Source organism: Bubalus bubalis, chromosome 3, assembly GCF_019923935.1.
Source record: "Bubalus bubalis isolate 160015118507 breed Murrah chromosome 3, NDDB_SH_1, whole genome shotgun sequence".
Classification (NCBI taxonomy): Eukaryota; Metazoa; Chordata; class Mammalia; order Artiodactyla; family Bovidae; genus Bubalus; species Bubalus bubalis.
The window spans coordinates 52,540,157-52,561,182 of NC_059159.1; the positions used below are offsets into that span (position 1 = coordinate 52,540,157).

Genomic DNA, 21,026 nt, shown 5'->3' on the forward strand with positions numbered 1-21,026 from the left:
GCTTGGTCATCAGCAAGGGAGATCTTCTTCATTTACTCTAAGGTTCTAGACTCCCAGAGACGAAGAGGGGCTGGGTATTCTACAGAAGCTCAGGAGAGCTTCCAAGCCCACCACGACGAGGGGAATGGTCGGGAGTTCAGTGCCTGGGTTCAGCTTACCATTGGCCAACCACCGGGAGGTGTCCCAAATAATTTAGATATTGTCAGACTGAGACAGAGTCAGCACCGCTCTACAACACAGCTGGCAGTCGAATCACGGTGCCCTAAATCTGCACCGTCTGGGCGCAGAAAAAGTCAAGCTCTGAGGATCGTCTCAGGCGTCCGTCCCCAGTTCCCCGCGCTCGCTTACCTACCCGCTCTGACTCCGGTTTCTCGGATCTCGGGATCCTGGAAGCGACTCCCGACCGACTCTCACACCCGCTGCTGGACTCCGGCCAACCGGAACTCGCTCGAGTCACTTCCGGTCCGTTTCCCCCCGCGGGAGACCGCCTCCAAAAGAAAAACGTTCCCCTCTCCTTTGGGCCACCTCAGCGGGTCGTCGCGGGATTTCAGTTCGGGTCTAGGTTAGGGGCCTGTGGGCGGAGCTAGAGGAAGAATGACTGTTCTCGTCGCCGTTCTTGATCCGGAACTTGTTGTCGAGATACCCCGGAAGAGGTAACTCGCGTGAGAGCGGCGTGTTCGGTACCCAGAACTGAAGAACGCGAAGGCGCCAGTGAGGCGGAGGAGAGGTGCGCTAGGTAGGTGGGCTTCTCCCAGGGAGAGGGGTGTTTTTCTTGACTCTCCTGTTGGAATGTTTATTACTATTTCATTCTATAAAAAATCACCCGCCCACTCTCATCTCCTTTCTAAACTGTCTTCCACCCAAGTGGCCCCTGGAGCCACTCTTCCGGTTTGGCCAGTCGTCTTTTAAAAGAAAGGACCTAGCTGCTGGGGAGGGGAAGGACCCAAAATTTTAGTTCCCAGTCAAGGGCTCCGGTCGGGCAGCATCGATGCCCTCGCTCCGCGTGTGAGAAAATACCGAGCAGGCCTCACACTCTGCTGAGTATTGAACACCCACAGCGTAGCAAGTTGTCCAGTGCTACGAGGAAAGAAAAGACTTCTAAGAATATGATGGAAAAGTTGCCCCGCTGTATCACACGAACATAAAGAAGTCTATAATCCTTGAACATTTTACCCCAGGCACTGTACTAAATGTCGCGAATGTTATGTGTAATTGCTCCAGGACGTTTTTGTGTTTTAAGTGGAGAGAAGTATTTCAGGGAGATTGCTGCTTGAAAACACCTGGTAATTTGGTGTGACTGAATAGTAGACTATGTAGCAGGAGATTAGGTTAGAAGGATAAAGTAGGTTGAAACCAAATTGTGTATTCTTTGAATTTCTGCTGAGGGATTTATATTTTACTGTCACCCCACCGAACTTGAGTCCACTAACACGTAACGAAACCCAGTCTGTTGACACTGGGTTGTGGTGAAGAAAAGCACAGCGTTTATTGCAGGGCTCTAAGCAAGGGACTGGGAGACAAGCCTCAAATCCACTCCAGTTGGGTGTTTAGTTAGGGTTTTTTTTTTTGTTTGTTTTTGTTTTTAAGGGGAAGAACAAAGAGGCTGGAACTAATCATTTTATAACATTTCTGTGACTTTTTTTTTAATTGGAGGATAATTGCTTTACAATGTTTTGTTGGTTTCTATTAAACTCTGTGATTTTTTTCATAATTATAGTTTCAGGAATCAGGATGTCTCTGGTTTATCATTCTTCTCTGGCCAGGTGGTCCATGGTATGAGGGTCTGTTAACTCATCTTGCCCTGGAGAAACAACCTGAGTTGTATGTGATATCTGCAATTTTACTATATTGACAGTGTATTGACAACAGCAGTTTTAGTCGTCAGCTCTGGTTGATTAGTGTCAGTTACGCAGGATTGAGGTCACAGTGGACAAGAGAGAAAATAAAGTTTTGGATAGGGAGATTAATCATAAACTTGATAAGGGGACTCAGTTTTAGGAGGACTCGGTTTCCTTATTCCTTAGATGCTTATCCAGTGATTTTTGAGCAGAGGAATTACAGATTACAGAGAAATTACAAATCAGATTTGTGCTTTATAAGTACAATTAATTATAATGGCAGACGTACTAGGACGAAATGAAGAATATGGAAAGATTACAGGAAGTTTGAGAGGGAAGGAAAAATACTGAGTTCAATATAGGACATAGTCTAGACCACTTCATAGACATCTATGTGGTAAAGTCTAGCAGAAACTGGAAGTTCATGTGTGGAGCCCAAGAGAGGCTGTAGGAATCCTCAGCATCTATTGTTTCAGGAATAAGTGAGATTGTTCATTTTACAAACTATTTATTTATTGTGTATCTCCTCCTACTAGAATGTTAGCTCTATGAAGAGCAAGATTTTGTTTCGTTCAGAGCTCTGTCTCCAGGGTCCAAAACTGTGCACAATAGGCTCTCAGAAAATATTGATTGATTGAATGGAAAGAGGATATATAAACCAGCCCTATCAAATAGAACTTTCTGCAGTCATGGAAATGTTCAGTATCTCACTAACTCAGAGTGGAACTTAGCCACTTAAAAAAAGGGTTTAGCTGTATGTGGGATCTTCGTTCCCTGACCAAAGATCAAACCCGTGTCCCCTACATTGAAAGGTGGACTCTTTTTAAGTAGAAAAGAATAGCTTTATTGCTTTGCCAGGCAGAGGGGGCCACAGCAGGCCCTCAAAACCATGTGTCCCCACTTGGGGAAGATAGAGAAGTTTTATAGTAATTGTTCAAAGAGGGCATGACCAGCTCATGGACATTCTTCTGATGGGTGGGTGGTGAGGTTAAGTGGGAGTCTGCATCATCAGCCTTCAGGTCCAGCTGGTCTGGGGTCTACATGCTTGTGGTCCACTGGACCATCAGGGAAGCTCCCTCGCCACTTCTAAGTTGTTGAGCTACTGAGCATTTGAAATGTGGCCATACGTAACTTAAAAACTGAATTTTTATTTAGTTTTAATTAAGTTTAAATACCTGCATTTGGCTAATAGTTGCTATATAGGACAACATAGGTAGAGACTGAAAAGAGGGCGAAATGTGTAAGCTTGGCTAATACATACCTCAGCGGCAAATAGAAAGAGACTATAGATAATGGGGGAAAGGTGTCAGAAAGGTAGGATGATAATAGGGTGAACATTGTGTTAAAGAATTCAAGGGAAGATGGTTTAAAGAAAAGTTACCAGTGGGTGGTGCAGAAAACTCAAGATGAGGCCTAAAAAGCGGCAGCTAGATAGTGTCTTGATTCTTTAGCAGTTTCAGTCGGATGGGAAAGGCGGGCAGGTAACTGAAGAAGTTTAAAGATGAAGGGAGAGGAAAAGTGAGGCAGTGGTTTAAGGGTCCAAGAGGATGGATTTTTAGGTTGGAAAAGGCCAAGGGGCAGTAGCCAGTGGAACAGGGTTAGCGGGTGGAGCGTGGTTCAGGAGGTAACAGAATCACAAGCACTGGTGAGAGGGTTAATCTGGCCACTGGAAGGCACCAAGAGGAGGGTCTTAGAGGAAGTGTTCCTTTTGTGATGCCATCATTGCCTGGGACAACAGAGATGAGGCTGAAAATAATTACATTTACCTTCATTTCAAGCACTGGGTTTATTGATAAATGTTTATAATAGATATGCAGAAAGGGGGACAGCCTGAAACACCTTTTACAAGAGTTAGATGATGATCTGATCAGGCTGATAGATTAAAAGAACAGAGATGTTAGCATTAAGCTCAGCATTTTGGAATTAGGGACTTCATAAGATTAGGGACAGAAGCAATAAACAAATTGGTTCTTTCTGGAACTTTTTCTGCTATTTATGGTGACTCTTATTGGTAGATCTGTTTTTAAATAAAGGTGAGAGAATGAGAAACTTTCCATCATGACCTTTTGGATGAGTATATTTTATAGTGCTCTTACTAGTTTTGTGGCTGTGGATAAGCAACTTCTCTGATCTTTATTTTTCTCATCTTTAAAGAGAGGCTGGTATTATCATCTTATTTTCATAGCAACAATAAATGGAAGTAAAGGGTTTTTAGTTTGCTGTTCAACACACAATAGCTCCTCTGTATGTACTGCCTTTCTCCAGATAGTACCTGAGTCTGGTATGTGGAATATTTGGTTACTTTGCAACCTAGTAATTGGTGCAGAAAATCCTTCTAATTCTTTGACATAGAAGTTTGTATATATGTATTTTTATATAATTGAGTATTTGTTCTATTTGTAGTCTGGCGGTTAGATTATCATAAAGAAGTTCTGCTGATCTGTGAGCATCATATGGTAACTAAATGACAGGTGCATTATGAGATATGTGGGTTCTGATAAGGATTTTTTAATTCTTGTGTGTGTGTGTGTGTGTGTGTGTGCGCGCGCGCGTGCGCGCCAAGGCATCCAGAGCCATAAAGTGCTGTCAGTAGACCCTGGCACCATTTTGGGCACAGTCGTGAAAGAGGACTGAAACTAGGTGCTAAAGGCCTGACCACTTATGACTCTCTTTGTCACTCTCCCTTTACCCCTGAATACTTGTTTCCTCAGGGTTCCTTTCTTCCCTCTGTATACTTGACCCAGTGACCTTATCTGCTTATCAGCCTTCAGTCAATATGTTAAGTTCTTTTAAACATGCATTTCTAGCCTGCGCTTATCTTCTGATCTCTAAAATGACGTGTCTTTTTCTTTTTCCTGGACATCTCAACCAGGATGTCTTTTGGTCAAATCTGATGTAATATAGTTGAAACCTTTCAGTGTAATGTAGTTGAAACCTTTCAGTGTCTTTTACTTTCAAACCTGCTCTTTTCATCAGTAAAGAGTATACCCCCAGTCTCCATTTGTTCAAATGTAGGTGTTGTTCTAAACTTCTCCCTTTCTTTTATCACCAGACTTCCAGTGAATCAGCAATTTATACAGGTGTGCTTCAGCCGCTTTCCTTTCCCACGTCCCCACTCCTGCCCGACTGTCATCTCATCCAGACTACTGGGAAAGGCAACGTAGAGTAGTGTTAAGAACACAGGCTCTGGAGTCAGGCTACCACTTACTGGCTTTTTGAACTCGGGTGAGTGACATATTCTCCGTGAGCCAATCTTCACATCTGAAAAATGGGGATAATAATTACATATTTACTTAAAGGACTTCAGTGTTGGGAACACTCAAGGAGACAGTTCATGTAGAGTGTCAATACCTAATATATAGCAAAATATTTAGCAGTTACTGTTACTATTATTACATTATAGCAGTCTCCTAATCAATCCCCTGTATCTATTCTTGCCAGCTTCTAATTCCATCTTTATACTGACGTCCCAGGTGATCTTTTAGAAAACAAAAATCATTTCCCTGCAGCAGTGTCTCATCATCCCTAGAATTCCAAGCTGCTAAACGTGGCTTACGAGGCCTTCTGCGATCTGCAGGCCGCCCTTCTTTCTCGCGTGTTTCTCTGCCGCTCTCCCCTTCCGTCTTCGGGCTGTCTGGACCACTTTCAGGGCACTTGCACACCATATTTCTCTCCTCTGGCTTTTGTGCTTGGTGTTCATTCTGCCTGAAATGATCTTTCCTCGTTCTGTCTTCTTGTTGCTTTGTTGCATTTTAAATATTTCCTCAAGGTGGCCTTCCCTGACCTCCTAAACTGAGCTAAAGCACTTTATACACTCCCCTAACATCTTTCCATAACATTTGCCGACGTGCAGTTGTCTTCTCCTCCACTCACCTAGGCGCTGTCGGTGGCCAGTGTTGTTCATCACTGTACTCCCAGTCAAGGCATGTGTCTGGCACAAAGGACGCCAGCAGACATTCGTGTCTTTTGTTGGTTTTTTTAAACTTCTCTTTGCCTTCATTTCCTCATTTTCAATATATAGAAGGAATGCTGACCTCTTACGGTTATGTGGATCAAATAACACAGTACCTTCAAAATACCACTGAAGCTTTGAGTTCTGACAACATGAAGTCTTACTAAAGTAAAATGTGGAGAAGGCAATGGCACCCCACTCCAGTACTCTCGCCTGGAAAATCCCATGGACGGAGGAGCCTGGTAGGCTGCAGTCCATGGGGTCGCGAAGAGTCAGACACGACTGAGCGACTTCACTTTCACTTTTCACTTTCATGCATTGGGGAAGGAAATGGCAACCCGCTCTAGTGTTCTTGCCTGGAGAATCCCAGGGACGGGGGAGCCTGGTGGGCTGCCGTCTGTGGGGTTGCACAGAGTCGGACACGACCAACGCGACTTGGCAGCAGCAGCAGCAGCAGAGTAAAATGAAAGAGGGACTCCCCTGGCGGTCAGTGGATAGGGCGTCACGCTTCAGCTGCAGGGGCACAGCTTCGATCCTTGATTGGGTAACTAAGGCTCCTGCATGCCACATGGCGTGGCCAAAATGTTTTTTAAAACATAAGAAATTCAAAATTAGGATTGGGTCATCTCTAAACCACTACCAGAATGTAAGCTCTGTGCATGAAGGGACTGTTTCTCCTTTATTCCCCTAGATTCTAGAGCAAGACCAGTTAGTATCTGTGGGATGAAGGAGGCATAAAAATAGAAGAATTAAGAAAGCAGATGTGCTTAATGACACCCTTTTGACTGTACTGTACATACCTGTTCCTGTAGCTACACTCTGGACTTTGTATCACCTTAATGTTCTATTTCCAAACTCGAAACCCCAGACATCTCTCTCTAGCCTCAGCCAACTGCCTTTCCAGCTCACTTCTATCATACCTGTTCTTAATAGCATGTGGATATCCTCTGTCCCCTTCCTGTCCTTACCTTTCTCATGACCTGTCATTTCATTCTTACTCTCACCCCAACTTCCCTTATGCCCTGTGTCTCAGTGCTTACTTAGTAGAATTCAAACTTGGATAAATCCAGCCATCTGTTATAGAAGGGGAAGATGAAGGAAGAATATGGGTGCAGCAGATTTAGTTATATGTTTGGAGGCAGTGATTAGGTGGTTCTAGTCTTTCGGCTTCTACTTTCTCTGTGAAGTATGAAGTTATCCCTTCTGTGTTTTTACCTAAACTCAGGCTGCTAAGTACTGCTGGAGAAAATCAGCTGGTAGGTACGGTACATTATTCATCATCAGTGAATACACCAATGCTTTATTGATGACTCAGACACTATGAACAGCTTTGCTGGGGTAATAGGAATTTCTTAAGTAATGAAGGATGAAGGATCATCGTTTTTTATGGTGGTTGTACTACTGGTAAATTCAGTGTGTATCAAAACTATGTGAAAAAGGAATGAAGTGTTGATACATGGTACAACATGGATGAACCCTGAAAATATTATGCTGGATGGTAGAACCCTGAAACAAAGGCCATCTTTTGTATGGTTTGACTTATACGAGTGTCCAGAATAAGTAAATCCATAAAGACAAAGAAGATTAGTGGTTACCAGAGACTAGGGGAAGGAGAAATGGGAAGTGACTGCTCGCGGTTACAGGGGTCTCTTTGGGGGGCCGTGAAAGGGTTCCGAAATTAGATAGTGGCAGTGGTTGCACAATACTGCAGATACGTTAAAGCGCTGAATGGTACACTTTAAAAGGTGAATTTTATAGCGTGTGAATTGCATCTCAAAAATGAGGATTTCCCTGGTGGTCCAGTGGCTAAGAATCGACCTTGCAGTGCAGGAGACGTGGGTTTGATCCCTGGTCAAGGAACTAAGACCCCACATGCTGTGGGGCAACTAAGCCCATGTTGTAGCAACCCAAGATCCCACATGATGCAACTAAAACCCAAAGCAGCCAAATAAATAAAGTTTAACATCCTTGTACAATCGTCACTTTAAAATATTTGATAACATTGCACACTTTGCCTATAGTATAATTTCAACATCCTAATTTTAACTTAAATGACGATTTTTTAAAAAATTTATGATAAAGTATGAATTTTCAGGACTGCTATCTGTGCCACGCAGATTACACACTGTAGAATTCCAAGGCCACCACTTGTAAGTTCTACAAACATGATGTACTTCATAAATGCTTAGATACCATGTATTCCACTGGAAGAAACTGATGACTGTTTATACCTGTACATTGAAGTATATTGAATCCAACAGCCTCAAATGTAGACTCATGTAAATGCTTTATTGACGATTCAGACACCATGAACAGCTTTGCTGGGGAAATAGGAATTTCTAAAGTAGTAAAGGATGAAGGATCATCTTCCTTTGTTTTTATGATGGTTGTCTACTGGCAAATTCAGTGTGTATTAAAACTATGGAAAAAGTACTTTGCATTCATATGCAAGCTGACACTGGGGTTTTCACCTACAGTAATGTCCAGGGGCACCAGTATTCACGTGTGAGGCTTTCAGCTTTCCGTGCCAGGGTCAGTAGACGTCAGCAGCCCACCTCAGTCCAGGCCCGTTGCTATGACAACCGGGAACTTCCCTGAGGGGTTGGTACATGGAGAACTACTGCATTATTGAAGACACAAGTGAATAAGCACTATATTTCAGAAAAGAGTGAGCTACTCTTGGTTCTTTTAGATACTTCAGGCATTTTGGTAAAACAGAACATTTCCTTTCTCTACAAGACTTAGCAAAGACTGACGAGCAGAGCTGTTATATCTGAGAGAGATGTACTCCTCACATTGAGATTCAAAATGACCTAAACTGCTTTGCCTGTATTCTTGAGTTTTTTCTAGTACTCAGGGGAGAAGAAACAGTACCTGCCCAAGATCCAAAACATATTTTGCCTTTTTTCTGGATGAATTAAAGTACTGCTGCTTATATACTGTCAGGGTGTTGTATCTGATAAACTATAACTTTCCCTCCCTTGATAATGACCGCTTTCTTTTCCTTTCAGATGATCTCCAGATCCCTGGTTATGGAATATTTGACTAATCCTGGTGCACTTAGCTTGGCTGCTGGAGTTGCCTGTGGCGTGTGCCTGGGCTGGGGCCTCCGAATGCGCTTTGGGATGCTCCCCAAGAGCTCAGTGAGGGAGACAAATCCTGACACTGAAACAGAAGCAAGTATCCTCGGAGAGAGTGGGGAGTACAAAATGATTCTTGTGGTTCGAAATGACTTAAAGATGGGGAAGGGGAAGGTGGCTGCCCAGTGCTCTCATGCTGCTGTTTCTGCCTACAAGCAAATTCAAAGGAGAAACCCTGAGTTACTCAAAGAGTGGGAATACTGTGGCCAGCCCAAAGTGGTGGTCAAAGCTCCTGATGAAGAAACTCTGGTTGAATTATTGACCCATGCAAAAGTGCTGGGACTGACTGTAAGTTTAATCCAAGATGCAGGACGTACTCAGATTGCACCAGGCTCTCGAACTGTTTTAGGAATTGGACCGGGACCAGCAGACCTAATTGACAAGGTCACCGGTCACCTAAAACTTTACTAGGTGGAATTTTGTATGATGATGGTGGTCCCACCACAAGTGTTTGAAACTGTCAAATTCTAACAATAAAAGCTGAATTTCTTCCCCCAGCTAAGTATTCTTGAGATGAAATTCCATTCACATGTTCTTCTGTCATATACTTGGCCTGGTTAGAGAGTTATCTTGGGCTAAAAAAAAAAAAAGTTTGGTTAATAAGTCCTGGTGATTCAAGTGATGAGTGCTGAAACAAGAAATGTTTAAGATGAGAGGCACAGATCATAATAAAATTGGACTAGAGGTGGGAAACAGCATTTCCTATGAGTGATTAGGCCCCGTTGTTTGTTACTAGCTCTTCTTCCGGCGAAGGCGATGGCACCCCACTCCAGTACTCTTGCCTGGAAAATCCCATGGACAGAGGAGCCTGGTGGGCTGCAGTCCATGGGGTCGCTAAGAGTCGGACACGACTGAGTGACTTCACTTTCACCTTCATGCAGTGGAGAAGCAAATGGCAACCCACTCCAGTGTTCTTGCCTGGAGAGTCCCACAGACGGGAGCCTGGTGGGCTGCCGTCAGCGGGGTCGCACAGAGTCGGACACGACTGAGCGACTTAGCAACAGCAGCAGCTCTTCTTCCAAGACTATGTTGCTGTCCTCCTTGGAGGATCAGGGGTTCTAGGGTATTCCCAATTTAGATGTAAACTGCAGTTTGTTTTTCCTTACCTCAGTTTTTGAATATTTTATCGATAGATAATGGTATAGCCACCCACAATGAGTTTAAAATCTAACCTTGTGGATTTTTCTCCAAGTTGAGGTTTTGACAGCACTGACCTAAGCCACCTGTGCCGTGTTTCATGTCTTCGCTCACCCACGCTGGCTAAAATTTCTCAGCAGTGGTTCTACATCTCTTCAGTTCACTCCTGTCCCGCAGGTACTGAAACTTGTGAAGTGACTTGCATGGACCGTGAAGGTGGTTATGGGCCCACATAGAAATTTATGGTAATTGTGAAGTGACTATTACTTATCATCGTAACATCCCAGTATTTTCTTTACCTAGAACTTAAGGAACTGGACAATTCAGCTATTTAAGGGTACCTTATCTCCCTTTTGATCTTGATACATTCAGCATGACATAATCCAAATAATTACCAGCTGCCCAGAATATGATGGTTCCCAGCTCCCAAGAGCCACATAGCTTCCTGATCTCCTTTTTTGCAAAAAGCTGTTTGTCTTGAAAGCTCTCTTTGGGGGGATTCTGCCAGTATTTCTAAATTAAGTATATTCCTAAGAACTTCGATGTCAGGGAGAATTTTGGTAACAGGCGCATAGATTGCAACTCACCATGGTTAACTTCAACGATTAGCATTAGTTAGTTGTTAACTTCAACATAAGCAGCAATGTAGCACAACTGCAAGGTCTAGGTCAGTGGCGTCTGGGCAGAACACTCAAGACGACCGCAGCCAGGCTTAGAGGTCAGTCTCCTTTTACACTGCTCTCTGACAGCACAGAAGAAACTGCAGCTGTGAGTGATGCCGCAGTAGCAACTGGTTCTAAACAGAATGTTTATACTGGTTTCCAAAGTGATGCAACAGCATGTAACTGAGTTGGAGAGAACTCAGTCCTAAATGTATGTATGATTCCACTTCAGATAATCTCTGAGGTTTGCCTCAGAGATTGACGATTCCAGGTTCAAAGACAGCACATCCCCAACAGGACCATCTGCCCTTGCTGACAACGTAACTGAGGTAAATCGTGGCATATCTACTAGGATACAAACGCTGGTAGTTATGGAAACATATGTTTTCTAGCTCGCCTGTACTTTGCTATTTATTTTGTAAGGTTCATAATTTTATTTCATTCACAAAGCAGAGAACCCTGGGTTCTCTAAAGACACCTGCAAAGGGTCAAAACAATTTCCCTGGTACTCATTCTTTTCCATTGTTTTGACATTTGCAGTGATGATAAAAAAGCAACGGTGAGTAATACTGCTGGCACCTATCTGTATAAGGAGTCAGTATAGTTTTCACTGCCCTACATTTAATTTGAAAAGTTTAATGTCCTTGATGAAGCAGTAAAAAAATTATTAAATTTGACTCTTGACTGTTTGTCTTACTATTCTATGTAACATCAAACACTTCTGGTGCACACTGAAGTAAAACTGTCATCTTAAAAAAAAAACAACTTGTGTAGCTGAGTACTGAGCAGAACTAGCTGCTATTGTCATCAAACATTTTTACTTGCAAGAACTGACAGAATCTAGTTATCCAGATCTTGATTTTCAGCAGATATAAACTACAAAAGATTCATTTCATGGTTTCAGAGTCCACATTTCAACTAATCACAAGTGTCTGGAAAGGTTATTAAATCTGCCTTCCAGTGCAGGAGACACAGGTTCAATCCCTGGTCAAGGCACTAAGATCCCACATGCTACGTGGCCAAAAAAATACTCTTTTCCTTTCCTAACTAAATAGCTGTATGAAGCCAAGTTTTTGAATACGGAAGAGTCTTTGTTTAGACAAACTTTACAGACTTGTAAAAAATAGTACAATGCCATTCATTCTTGCTTTCGTTTGGGGAAATATGCTCATGTTGTTATTGCTTACATTAACATGCAATGCTTATTACTGTCATTTAAATGGGTTAACAGTTTTTAAAAAGTTGTTTTAACTATCAATAATAAGTAAGTAGGCATAGATACAATCCCACATAAACTCTTTGGGATCGTCAATAATTTGAATATGGTTCCTTTATAGTAAACTTTTAAATCAGGGAGTTTAAAATCTTTTATTCTTTTTCAAAATCGAGCTGGTTATTCTAGGTTTTTTCACTTTCATATTTATGTGAATTTATGGCGGGGGAGCCTTCCATGATACTGACAGAAATTACATCAACTTTGTAGGTATTTTTGGTGAAAACTGGCATCTTCCAAGTTCTAAATCATGAATGTATTTTCTCTCTCCATTTGTTTTAATTTTCAGTTTCTTTCAGCATGATTTTATAGTTACCTTTTGTTAAATTTATCACTAGTTAATTTTCTTCAGTTCTTGTTTTGCAAAATTTCATATTGCTTTTATTGCTCTTTTAATTTTGAGACCTTGCTAAACAAGCTTTTTAAAGAGTTATTTTTATAAAAACATTACTTAGGATTTTCTTCATACAAGATTAGGTCATCTATGAATTAAAATAGCTTTACATCTTCAAAAAAAAACTTGCATGATTTTAAGTATAGACAGATCCTAAGTTTGAGAACCACTACAGTGAGATATCTGCATGACTAAATCAACTTACATTAATTTAAAGCAGCTTTACGTGGAGACCAACCTCTTGCTATCGTACCAATGTCTGTTGAAATGACTGCCAACAATTAGCACTTTTTTTGGGGGGGGGTATAACGTCTACATTTGGATATTAAGGAGGAGGATCACTGAAAACATGTTTACCTTGAAAGTTTCCTATTAACCTCTTTCCCATTCTTCCCTTCTGTTCTAATTACTTTTAGAGTGGCAACAACTCTTACTTTTAGTTCCTTCTGTCAGACCATCGACCATCATCCTATTCAGAGGAAAGTTACTGAAACCCCTTATACTTTATTACTAATTCATTCTGTCTCTCCTTGTACAGCACTCAATACTACTGCCCAGTATTGAGCTACCTGTTTTGTTATTTAAACATGTCTCCAAATAATCCTGAAAAGTACTCATGGTGTTAACATACACATGAGGGACAAGCTCAGAAGTTCAGCTTGCTCTCAATTTAAGCCTAAGTAATACACTGCTGCAGTTTCTCTTTCTACTATAGCCCATTATTATGGATGGTTTAAGTGGCAACTCGGTATCACAGACATAGCACCAGATTAAAATTAAGTTAAAAAAAAAAAATTCTTAACTATGCTGTAAGAAAAGCTTTACTGAAAAATTTTAACTTGTTTCTATTAGGGCAGGGAAAAGAGAAAAATCATTCTGTTGATAAAAACCAGTTGATTCAAAGTATGTCTAGGAAAACAAATCTTGCTTCTGAGAAGGAGCTCCTAGGGACCATTACTATTCTCCCTCTTGATGTTGATAAACATGAAGAAAGAGGGCAGAGACCCAGGAGAAACACCAGTATTCCCAGGACCTGAGCAGCAAGATGGTCCCTAAGACAAACCAAAAAACAAAAAGGGATTTTTCCAACTAATACTGTAATTTCCTATAGGAATATAGGTGGTGGGGGGAGGAAGACAGGAGTTCTAAGTTTTAAAAAAGCACTTCTGTGGAGTTTATGGTCAATGACTCAACTTTAGAGCAATACAAAGCTAGGTGGCGGCTCTCTAGCTCTACTGAGAATTAACTGTGAAATGAACTTAGAGTAACATTCTCAGTCATATGCAAAAAAAACTTGAATTCAAACACTGATTTTAAAAAATCAACTTAAAATATTCATAATTTGAAGGCCTTTATATTTCATGGTGAAGAACAGCATGTTGACTATGTGCTTATACATTCTTATTTCAAGTTAATATAACATCCATGATCTCTTCATCTGAATGAAATGCTCAGATAAACAGCTGAAGTGCTGCCTGAAATGATGGAGGTAGCCCACGTCAGCACTGATGGGTTGTTCTGGCCTCTGCATGGACCTCTCGAACGACTGGAGCGCACACAGTGTGATGCAGTGCTTCCACGTGTCCCAGCCCTTACCCCCCTTCTCCCTATACTACCTTAGTATCCAGTACGAAATGGTTCTTGTGGTTTAAGAGAGATTTAAGTAAAACTGCCATTCTCCATGTTATTTCCACAGTCCAGTAATTTATTTTAAATTTGAGTAATTTCAAATTCCACAAACAAAACTGAAGAACAGCAATATTTTGTTTGAATTCTTTCTTCTGTACACTCAGTGATCTAAAACACCACAATATCCAACATACACAAACCTCAGGGAAGGGTTAGTAAATACACACAGATTGGAATCATGGTGCTCTTTGTTCCTGAATGGAATGGTCCCACAGAAAAAGCACAGGATACAGCACAACGTAAGGGCACCTGTTACATATGAAGTGAGCAAAAACACACTAGCATTTTCTATATGCGTAATGAGGAAACCTGCATAGGTTAGAGGGCCTTTTATGCTCATTTAAAAGTCAGGCAAGTTGTCTGTAATGCATTTTTTAAACAATTTGGAGAGCACTGCAATCCCACGGAGGATATGCTCATTAGTGTTGTCTTTGTTGGCATTGACAGTCTTGCATGGTCATATACCAGTATTTTTGCTTTAGCTTTTCTTTGAATAAAAGAGATTTAAATGCATTTAGACAATACATACTGTAAGCTGTTTACATACACTAAATTTAAGAGATTCAATATTAGAGTTTTTTTTTTTTTTTCCTTTAAACGCTACAGAGTGCAAATCAGGTTCTTCACAATAGATTGAATATTAAGCAGTTCTTGAAAGAATGAGGGGGGGAAGAAGAAAAGCCCAAGTGAATAAAACATTGAAACTATTCCCCTTTGAAAATAAATTCTAAAATGATGCGGAATGTGAAATAAGCTTTAAACATAGGTGATCCGAGTTTATAGTTAGAAACGAAAAGTAGTCCTTCATGAAATAAAGGTTACAAGAACATGTGCCTGTTTTCCCGTTATAAACTGAGAAGCGGGTAGAGACGATGTTTCGGTACGAAAATAGGCGACTACAGGATCAGCCTTCCGTCTCACATGCTGTACCCAAAGCCAGGCTGCGGCTGCCCGTAGGCTGGCGCAGTGTAACCATAGCCAAACGGCGCCTGGGGAGGGACTGCGACGCTGGGTCCTGCTGTCAGCATCAGCTGGGGCTGACCTACAGAAGAGAGCAGAAAGGGGCAGGGCAGGGCGAGGAGGCGGGAGACACTGTTAGCACCGCAGGATGACCGCACCCCCGACCCGACTGCAGCAGCGTAACCACAGCTTGGAATGAATTTCGGGGGGCGGGAGGGAACACTTCTGACTGACTGTCTCAACTTCAGCATGGCAGTCACCCTGGGAAGGGTTCTGCCTAAAAAGCCAACAAAAACCATGCAGGGCCAAGGGCCAGAACTGTAAAAGTAATGATGTTACTTCATATGTCATTTAAAGCAATATGCACATGCATGCTTGACATGCTTAGGCAAGACGTTCAGCAATAAGCCTATCACCACCACATAGTGTTTGCACATTTTATCTGATGACGATATAATTAGCACAGGAAAACAATTTTTTAAGATACATTTTTAACACAACTGAACTTTTAAAGTTAAGATTTAAATTCTTGATTTAGATGTCTCTAAATGGTAACAAAACCAAGTATCCAGTACCAAAATGAAAAAGTTAAGACATATTCAAATATGCATTAGGTGTGAAATACATTAGAGGATACAACCTCTTTCAAATACTAAGCTAACACTCTCATGAAGTTTAAATAGTTACTGTACAGAGGAACCAACCTGTGGAGAAACTGGCTAAATAGAAGAACATACCTAACACCTCTCCCTACCTCCTGCAAAAGAAGTACTCTTAATCTCTGTCTCTAATGTAAATCCAGAGTAGTATTTCTCCCACAAGTGACCTAATGTCTCTCCTTTGGTGAATAAAAATCCAAACTGTCTTCAGTGAATGAACTCTAGGAACCAGCAGTTTGTTAAAAATCCACTTCTAGCTTTGATATTGACATCTACCTTGAAATTTCAACCCCACTTTTTTTTTCTAAACAACATAAGCATGTTGTTTTTTCATTAAGCTTCTCAGTTTCTTTGTATCACAATGGAATCATGAGAAAACAAGAACAATAAAGAAAAACCCCATGAGTGTGCAAATCTCTAATAAAGAGCAGAGAACTTCAAGGCAATGGGGGCAGGAGGAGGTTGCCTGACAAAGTACCAGAGTAGTTCTTTCTAACATCATGCTTCTCCATAGCCAGCTGGCCAGGACTGAGTGTGTGCGGGTATGTGGGTGTGTGGTACGGGGGGTGGAATGGTGAGAAGGTGGCACTGTCAACAGCTGTCTTTGGTTCAACCCCACTGTCAACTGCTTACAAGGACTATCCATCTAAACACCCTGAAGAGAAGCCATTCAGTAGCTTCCCCCAATTATTACACCCACCCTGTTTCTACCTTGTTTCTTGTCACAAATATGTCAAGCATCTTGTTCCCATCTCTGAGAATCTACTTTATGTTTTCCAACTTTATCAAAACTACCCTGTCATCTAAATTCCCAAAGTCCTTTTCATGTAAAGTAAAAAATGGAGATAATGCCACAATAGATTTGTTTACTATCATTTCCTTTAACAGGTTAGTTGTAACTGTATACCTTCCTCCCAACACCACCTGGTTAAAGTGCTATAACCTACACACTTCAAATTCACTACTCAAATCACTGTTCTCCGAGAGAGAAACAGAAAGGGGAAGGATTTCAGAAAGGCACCAAGTAAGAAAACATTAAATTGCCTTAAATATTCAGAGTCTGAAGATCCTCTCTGGAAAATCTTCAAATGGAAACTATTTATTCAGTTATCTGTCTCAGTCAGAATTTAAAGAGATGTACTACTGTAAAGCATACTTAAGATGACTATGGCATGATCTCTCACCTTCTCCACTTTTGAAAACTGAGTTCACCAATAATTTTTGTCAGTAACTCATGAATAGGCAATAACTCATGATCAGGCCATAGATCCATCAGGTTCTGATCTCAAGAAACTGTTTTCTGAGATTATCTTTGCGTTTAAAATTATCTTAGTGAATAAGGTCAATGCCTGCTCTAAGGCTGTTTTCAGAAAAAAATGACAGTAGAGACTTATTCCTTAACTTACTGAGCTTTTGCACTTTAGAATGAACTGTTTGTCTACTATATTTCTGAGGTTACACAGAGAAAGAGATTACCATAAACAATAGGTTGTGTCTCCGTAGCTTGTTCTTCCTCTTTTCTCAGTGATTCTGAAGCATCTAATTTATCCACCTAGAGAAAAACAGGTAATGGTAATTAGAACCTCAAAACTATTATAAACCTAGATTTATGGCAGAAAGTGGAAAAGCCTTAGTATGTTAAATTTTGTCAAAATAAAACAGACTAGAGTAGAAAGAACATTCTCAGGCCCCTTCAAATTCAATGGCAATGTTCATACTTCAGTCAAGGTGATTTTTAGCACTGTCATTATAAACCCTCAGGAAGGAGGGATTTATAAATGCCATAAAAGCTCACGCCAGGCTAAAACTGGGCATGCTAGGATGCAGCCAGCCTGAGGGAGGGAGATAACCAGAGGAACCACTTTCTCTGATGAAGTTTTAGCCCTACTAAAGATAACAATGATGAACTCATGACTGGACAAGACTTCCTTCCCCAAAGGAAATGGTATTCAAAAAAGTGAAGTAAGTCTTGTGACTAGGTAAGTATGTCTGCAGAACCAACAATCTTTTTTGCCCACTGTGCACAACTTCTGTCAATATTGATTATGTGCCGGCTGAAGTTTAAGATTCAAGTGGCTCCATATTTAATCTTTTTTATATAAAGACAGGCTGCATGTGTTAATGCTCTGTTTTCTAAGTAACCAAGGAATGCCTGATTTTTCCCCAACTTCTTTAAGAAATGTTTACCTTTTAATTAAGCCCAAGAAATAAATGACTGTTATATACTAGCTATTCTAAATTAAAGTGGATAGTATCAGACAGAAATAATACTCTAGAGGAGTCCAAACATATTAGTGAAAGAAAAGAGCTGGAATACATAGACCCTTCCCTACCTAACTAGTTGCATGACCTTGGCAAACCACTGCACTGACCCTCAAATTTCCTTGTCTATATAGTGAGGCAGCTGAATGAGAAAATCTACAAAGCTCCTTCTGGCATTAGCACGGTTTGAATCTGGAATTCTGTGAAGGACTAGGGAGGATGGCAGCAGGACACAGACTAGGAAATCACCATACCACTTCCATTTGCCTTTAAACTTCTGTATCTGTCTTTTAGACTATATAGTCTTATCACTGGTATATCATTACACTTGATGTAAAACTAAATTTCAAATCTCAATGTTATCTATTACTAGAGGGTTTCAAAGTCCTAAGGGTGCTGAGATGGGGAGGTAGAGTGCAGGATAGAACTTTTTTATGAGTGTTCACTGCATGTCCTTCAAAAAGGTAAATAGTGAAAAATCACTCACAAAAAAAGACATGCAGGACTTCAGTGAAAAGGCTTTAAAGACTTGGTCCCAGAAAGGTTAAAGCAGCACCTAGTTTCTATTTGCAGCTATTTAAAAAACAGTGCTTCAATCCTACACAGGCCATTAAGGTTAGGACAGTATTTTACATGTATTTTAATTGTTTTATAGGGAGTATCTTAAATGTGGGTCTAATCCACCCTAATTTGTCAGGGAGCAAAATGTGAGAAAAGTGATATGAGTCAGACTCTAGACACCTTCAGATAAAATGTGGTTTTTCTACCCTAGGAAGATGGGTTATTAGTTTGCTTCTGTATTTCATTGTTTAAATTTTATAACCTAAGGGCTCATGTGTTAAAATTACCCCACTATCAAATTAAAGATTACTATGGAGTGTAAGTACCACAAGAAACGCTGTTTGGCATCCAAACTTAACAATCACTACAGCTCTCTAATTTAAAGTACAACCTGTGCCACCAAGGACAGTCAGATGGGGTTTTGCTAAGTATCCAAGAGTGAGCTAAAGAAGTTATTTAAAAAAAGTACATGGATGAGTGTACATTAATAACTTCTAAGAAGAAAAATCAAACAACAAAAAAACCCATTGCATAATACATTGCCAGACTTTCAAGGAAAAGACTCTAAAGTGAATATGTGTTTAAAAGTTAATGTCTGAGTTGGATGTTGAAGACAGGAAGTATGTTCAAGATTTAGAAGAGCTAGCACTGTCATAATGCCCAGGCACAGACACAGGCAGGCTGGGCACAGAGACAACACAAAAAGTAACAACTGTGAAGGAGGAGCATCGTGTTAAGCAAAAATTGATTTTTCTATTTAATGGGACAGCCTCTGGCTCAGCAATATCCAATTATTGTTTCCAATGACCCAATTTGGACTCCTCCAAACAGAAAAGCAGAGAAGGCTTTTATGAACACAAGCTTTTGTTAAGAGCTGTAACAAAAGTTTCTGATCCTTGGATTAAAAAAGAAAAATTACAGGTAAACATGTCACTGAGTTCAATTCCATCTGTACTATTGAAAATTCATGATAATGTAAAAGGCTTTTCCACAAAGACTGCAATATGCTGCAGAGGAAAAGTTAACATGCAGCCAGTTATTTTGGTGTATGTGTGCATGAAAAAAAGGCAAAAGTACTGAAGCAAGAAGTGAGATCTGAAGATGACTGTTGCTATACAGGCTCTCAAGAAACACACACAGCCCACAGCAATGCTTGAAGAGTTTCGAAAGTAGTATGATGTAATTGCAATGACTGTTGTACATGCTTGATTTAAAACAACGCATAACACTGCAGTTCAATTACCTATTTTTCACACACACGCTTTCTAACTGCCTTGCTTACTAGCTGCTGAAGGGCCTCACGCACAATGCATTTTACTCAGGTTTGCCCTAAGTTCCAATGGTGTCTCTGGTTTGGTTCAACATAATTCCAAGGCACTGTCCCCTCCTCCAAATTATTTTAAATTGTTTTAACTGTCCTTTATCTTCCCACCCTTTTCTCACCATAATTTGATACCAGACACAAGTTTATAAGTTTGTTTCATTTATACCGGGATGGAGACAAGCCAATGAAGGAAGGAGCAACCAAAAGGTGCCTAAATTTGACTTTGGACAAGCCAAAGGGATGAGTAACAGCAAATTTATAGCTTTCAGAGATGTACCTTATTATAGAAAGCAGAAGTTAATATGGTTCCATATTTTACAGAAATAATCCATGTTGCTTAGCAACAATTATAGCAAGCTAATCTGATGATTTTAAAAGTTTTGATTCCTCTTGAAAATGAACTAGCACCATAAGAACTGGACACCTGGAGAAACATGAGGAAAGTCTCTTCGGAAGCAGCTAGTATCTCTTGTATCTACTTTCAGCAAAAAATTAGTAAGAATCAAGAGATCAGAAACTGGATCACAGTCCTTCAATACCAAAACAAAACAAAAACAAAAACAAAAAACCCCCAAAAGCCTTTTAGGGCATATATATACGTATTTAAATTCAACAACTGTCAGGCACGCTCACAAAATAATACCAGAGGCTGTTTAAATTTACTTAAAGTATTGAGAAAATCCTATTATGGTCCAGATACCCTGACAGGGAAGAGAAATCTCCTGAAACTTTGGAATTAATATGGAAACTCAACATGCTCAGTTTTTAATAATATATTTAAGAGAGACTGTGAACCAACTACTGATTAGCCTCCTGCCCTTCCTAAAGCCTATTAGCCGATTAGTAGCAAACATCTACTAATGTCCTAGAGCTCTATTATAGTTATATTTTAAGGGACTTGCAGAGGCTTTAGTGAAAATTTACTGGGGGGAAAAAGCAGAAGCAGCAGTGTAGAAAAGGAAGGAAAAAAAATCATGCAAATTCCTTAGACTTAGTCCTCCAGACTTAAAGATGGAAAAGAATCAACTTTCACCTTTTCCTTTATTGCATCAACCTGCAAAGGAATTCAGAAGGTGCAGCTTAGAAAAAAATCAAATTCCATATTGAGCATAAAAAGGTAGAATCAGCAACAAAGGTTTAGGGGAGAAACATCTAACCACTAAAAAAGATATGAG

The 21,026-nt window shown here is 40.5% G+C and overlaps 3 protein-coding genes across 11 annotated transcripts in view; 1 reads left to right on the forward strand and 2 right to left on the reverse strand.

The window, feature by feature from the left end:
* Positions 1-506, reverse strand: part of VMP1 (vacuole membrane protein 1) — a 125,672-nt gene extending 125,166 nt beyond the window's left edge. Inside the window, exon 1 of one of the 5 annotated variants that reach the window (XM_006065431.4) lies at positions 353-506. The gene's annotated coding sequence lies outside the window, so the exon portion shown is untranslated. Of the gene's footprint in view, positions 1-158; positions 180-348 lie in introns of those variants that run through there. The other 4 variants (XM_006065433.4, XM_006065432.4, XM_006065434.4 and 1 more) reach the window with 4 other exon arrangements.
* A 71-nt stretch (positions 507-577) lies between these two features.
* PTRH2 (peptidyl-tRNA hydrolase 2) lies at positions 578-9,427 on the forward strand. Of its 2 annotated transcripts, XM_006065435.4 has the most exons (3): positions 579-736; positions 4,891-5,063; positions 8,802-9,427. In XM_006065435.4, the coding sequence occupies exon 3, from the start codon at positions 8,802-8,804 to the stop codon at positions 9,339-9,341; it is 540 nt and encodes a 179-aa protein (XP_006065497.1). In that variant the 5' UTR covers positions 579-736; positions 4,891-5,063; the 3' UTR covers positions 9,342-9,427. The 2 variants fall into 2 exon arrangements, with proteins under 2 accessions (XP_006065498.1, XP_006065497.1); XM_006065436.4 differs by lacking the exon at positions 4,891-5,063 and having other exon boundaries at positions 578-736.
* CLTC (clathrin heavy chain) overlaps positions 8,060-21,026 on the reverse strand; it is a 71,378-nt gene continuing 58,411 nt past the window's right edge. Inside the window, exons 31-33 of one of the 4 annotated variants that reach the window (XM_025281171.3) lie at positions 20,885-20,905; positions 17,181-17,256; positions 8,060-9,505 (exon numbers count right to left, since the gene is read on the reverse strand). In XM_025281171.3, the coding sequence (XP_025136956.1) occupies positions 9,471-9,505; positions 17,181-17,256; positions 20,885-20,905 (132 nt within the window). In that variant the 3' untranslated portion in view covers positions 8,060-9,470. Of the gene's footprint in view, positions 9,506-14,080; positions 15,128-17,180; positions 17,257-20,884; positions 20,906-21,026 lie in introns of those variants that run through there. The other 3 variants (XM_006065429.4, XM_025281172.3, XM_006065430.4) reach the window with 3 other exon arrangements.

Excerpts from the sequence above, each read along its gene's own strand:
- PTRH2 (XM_006065436.4), top strand. The coding sequence starts at position 8,802 with ATGATCTCCAGATCCCTGGTTATGGAATATTTGACTAATCCTGGTGCA.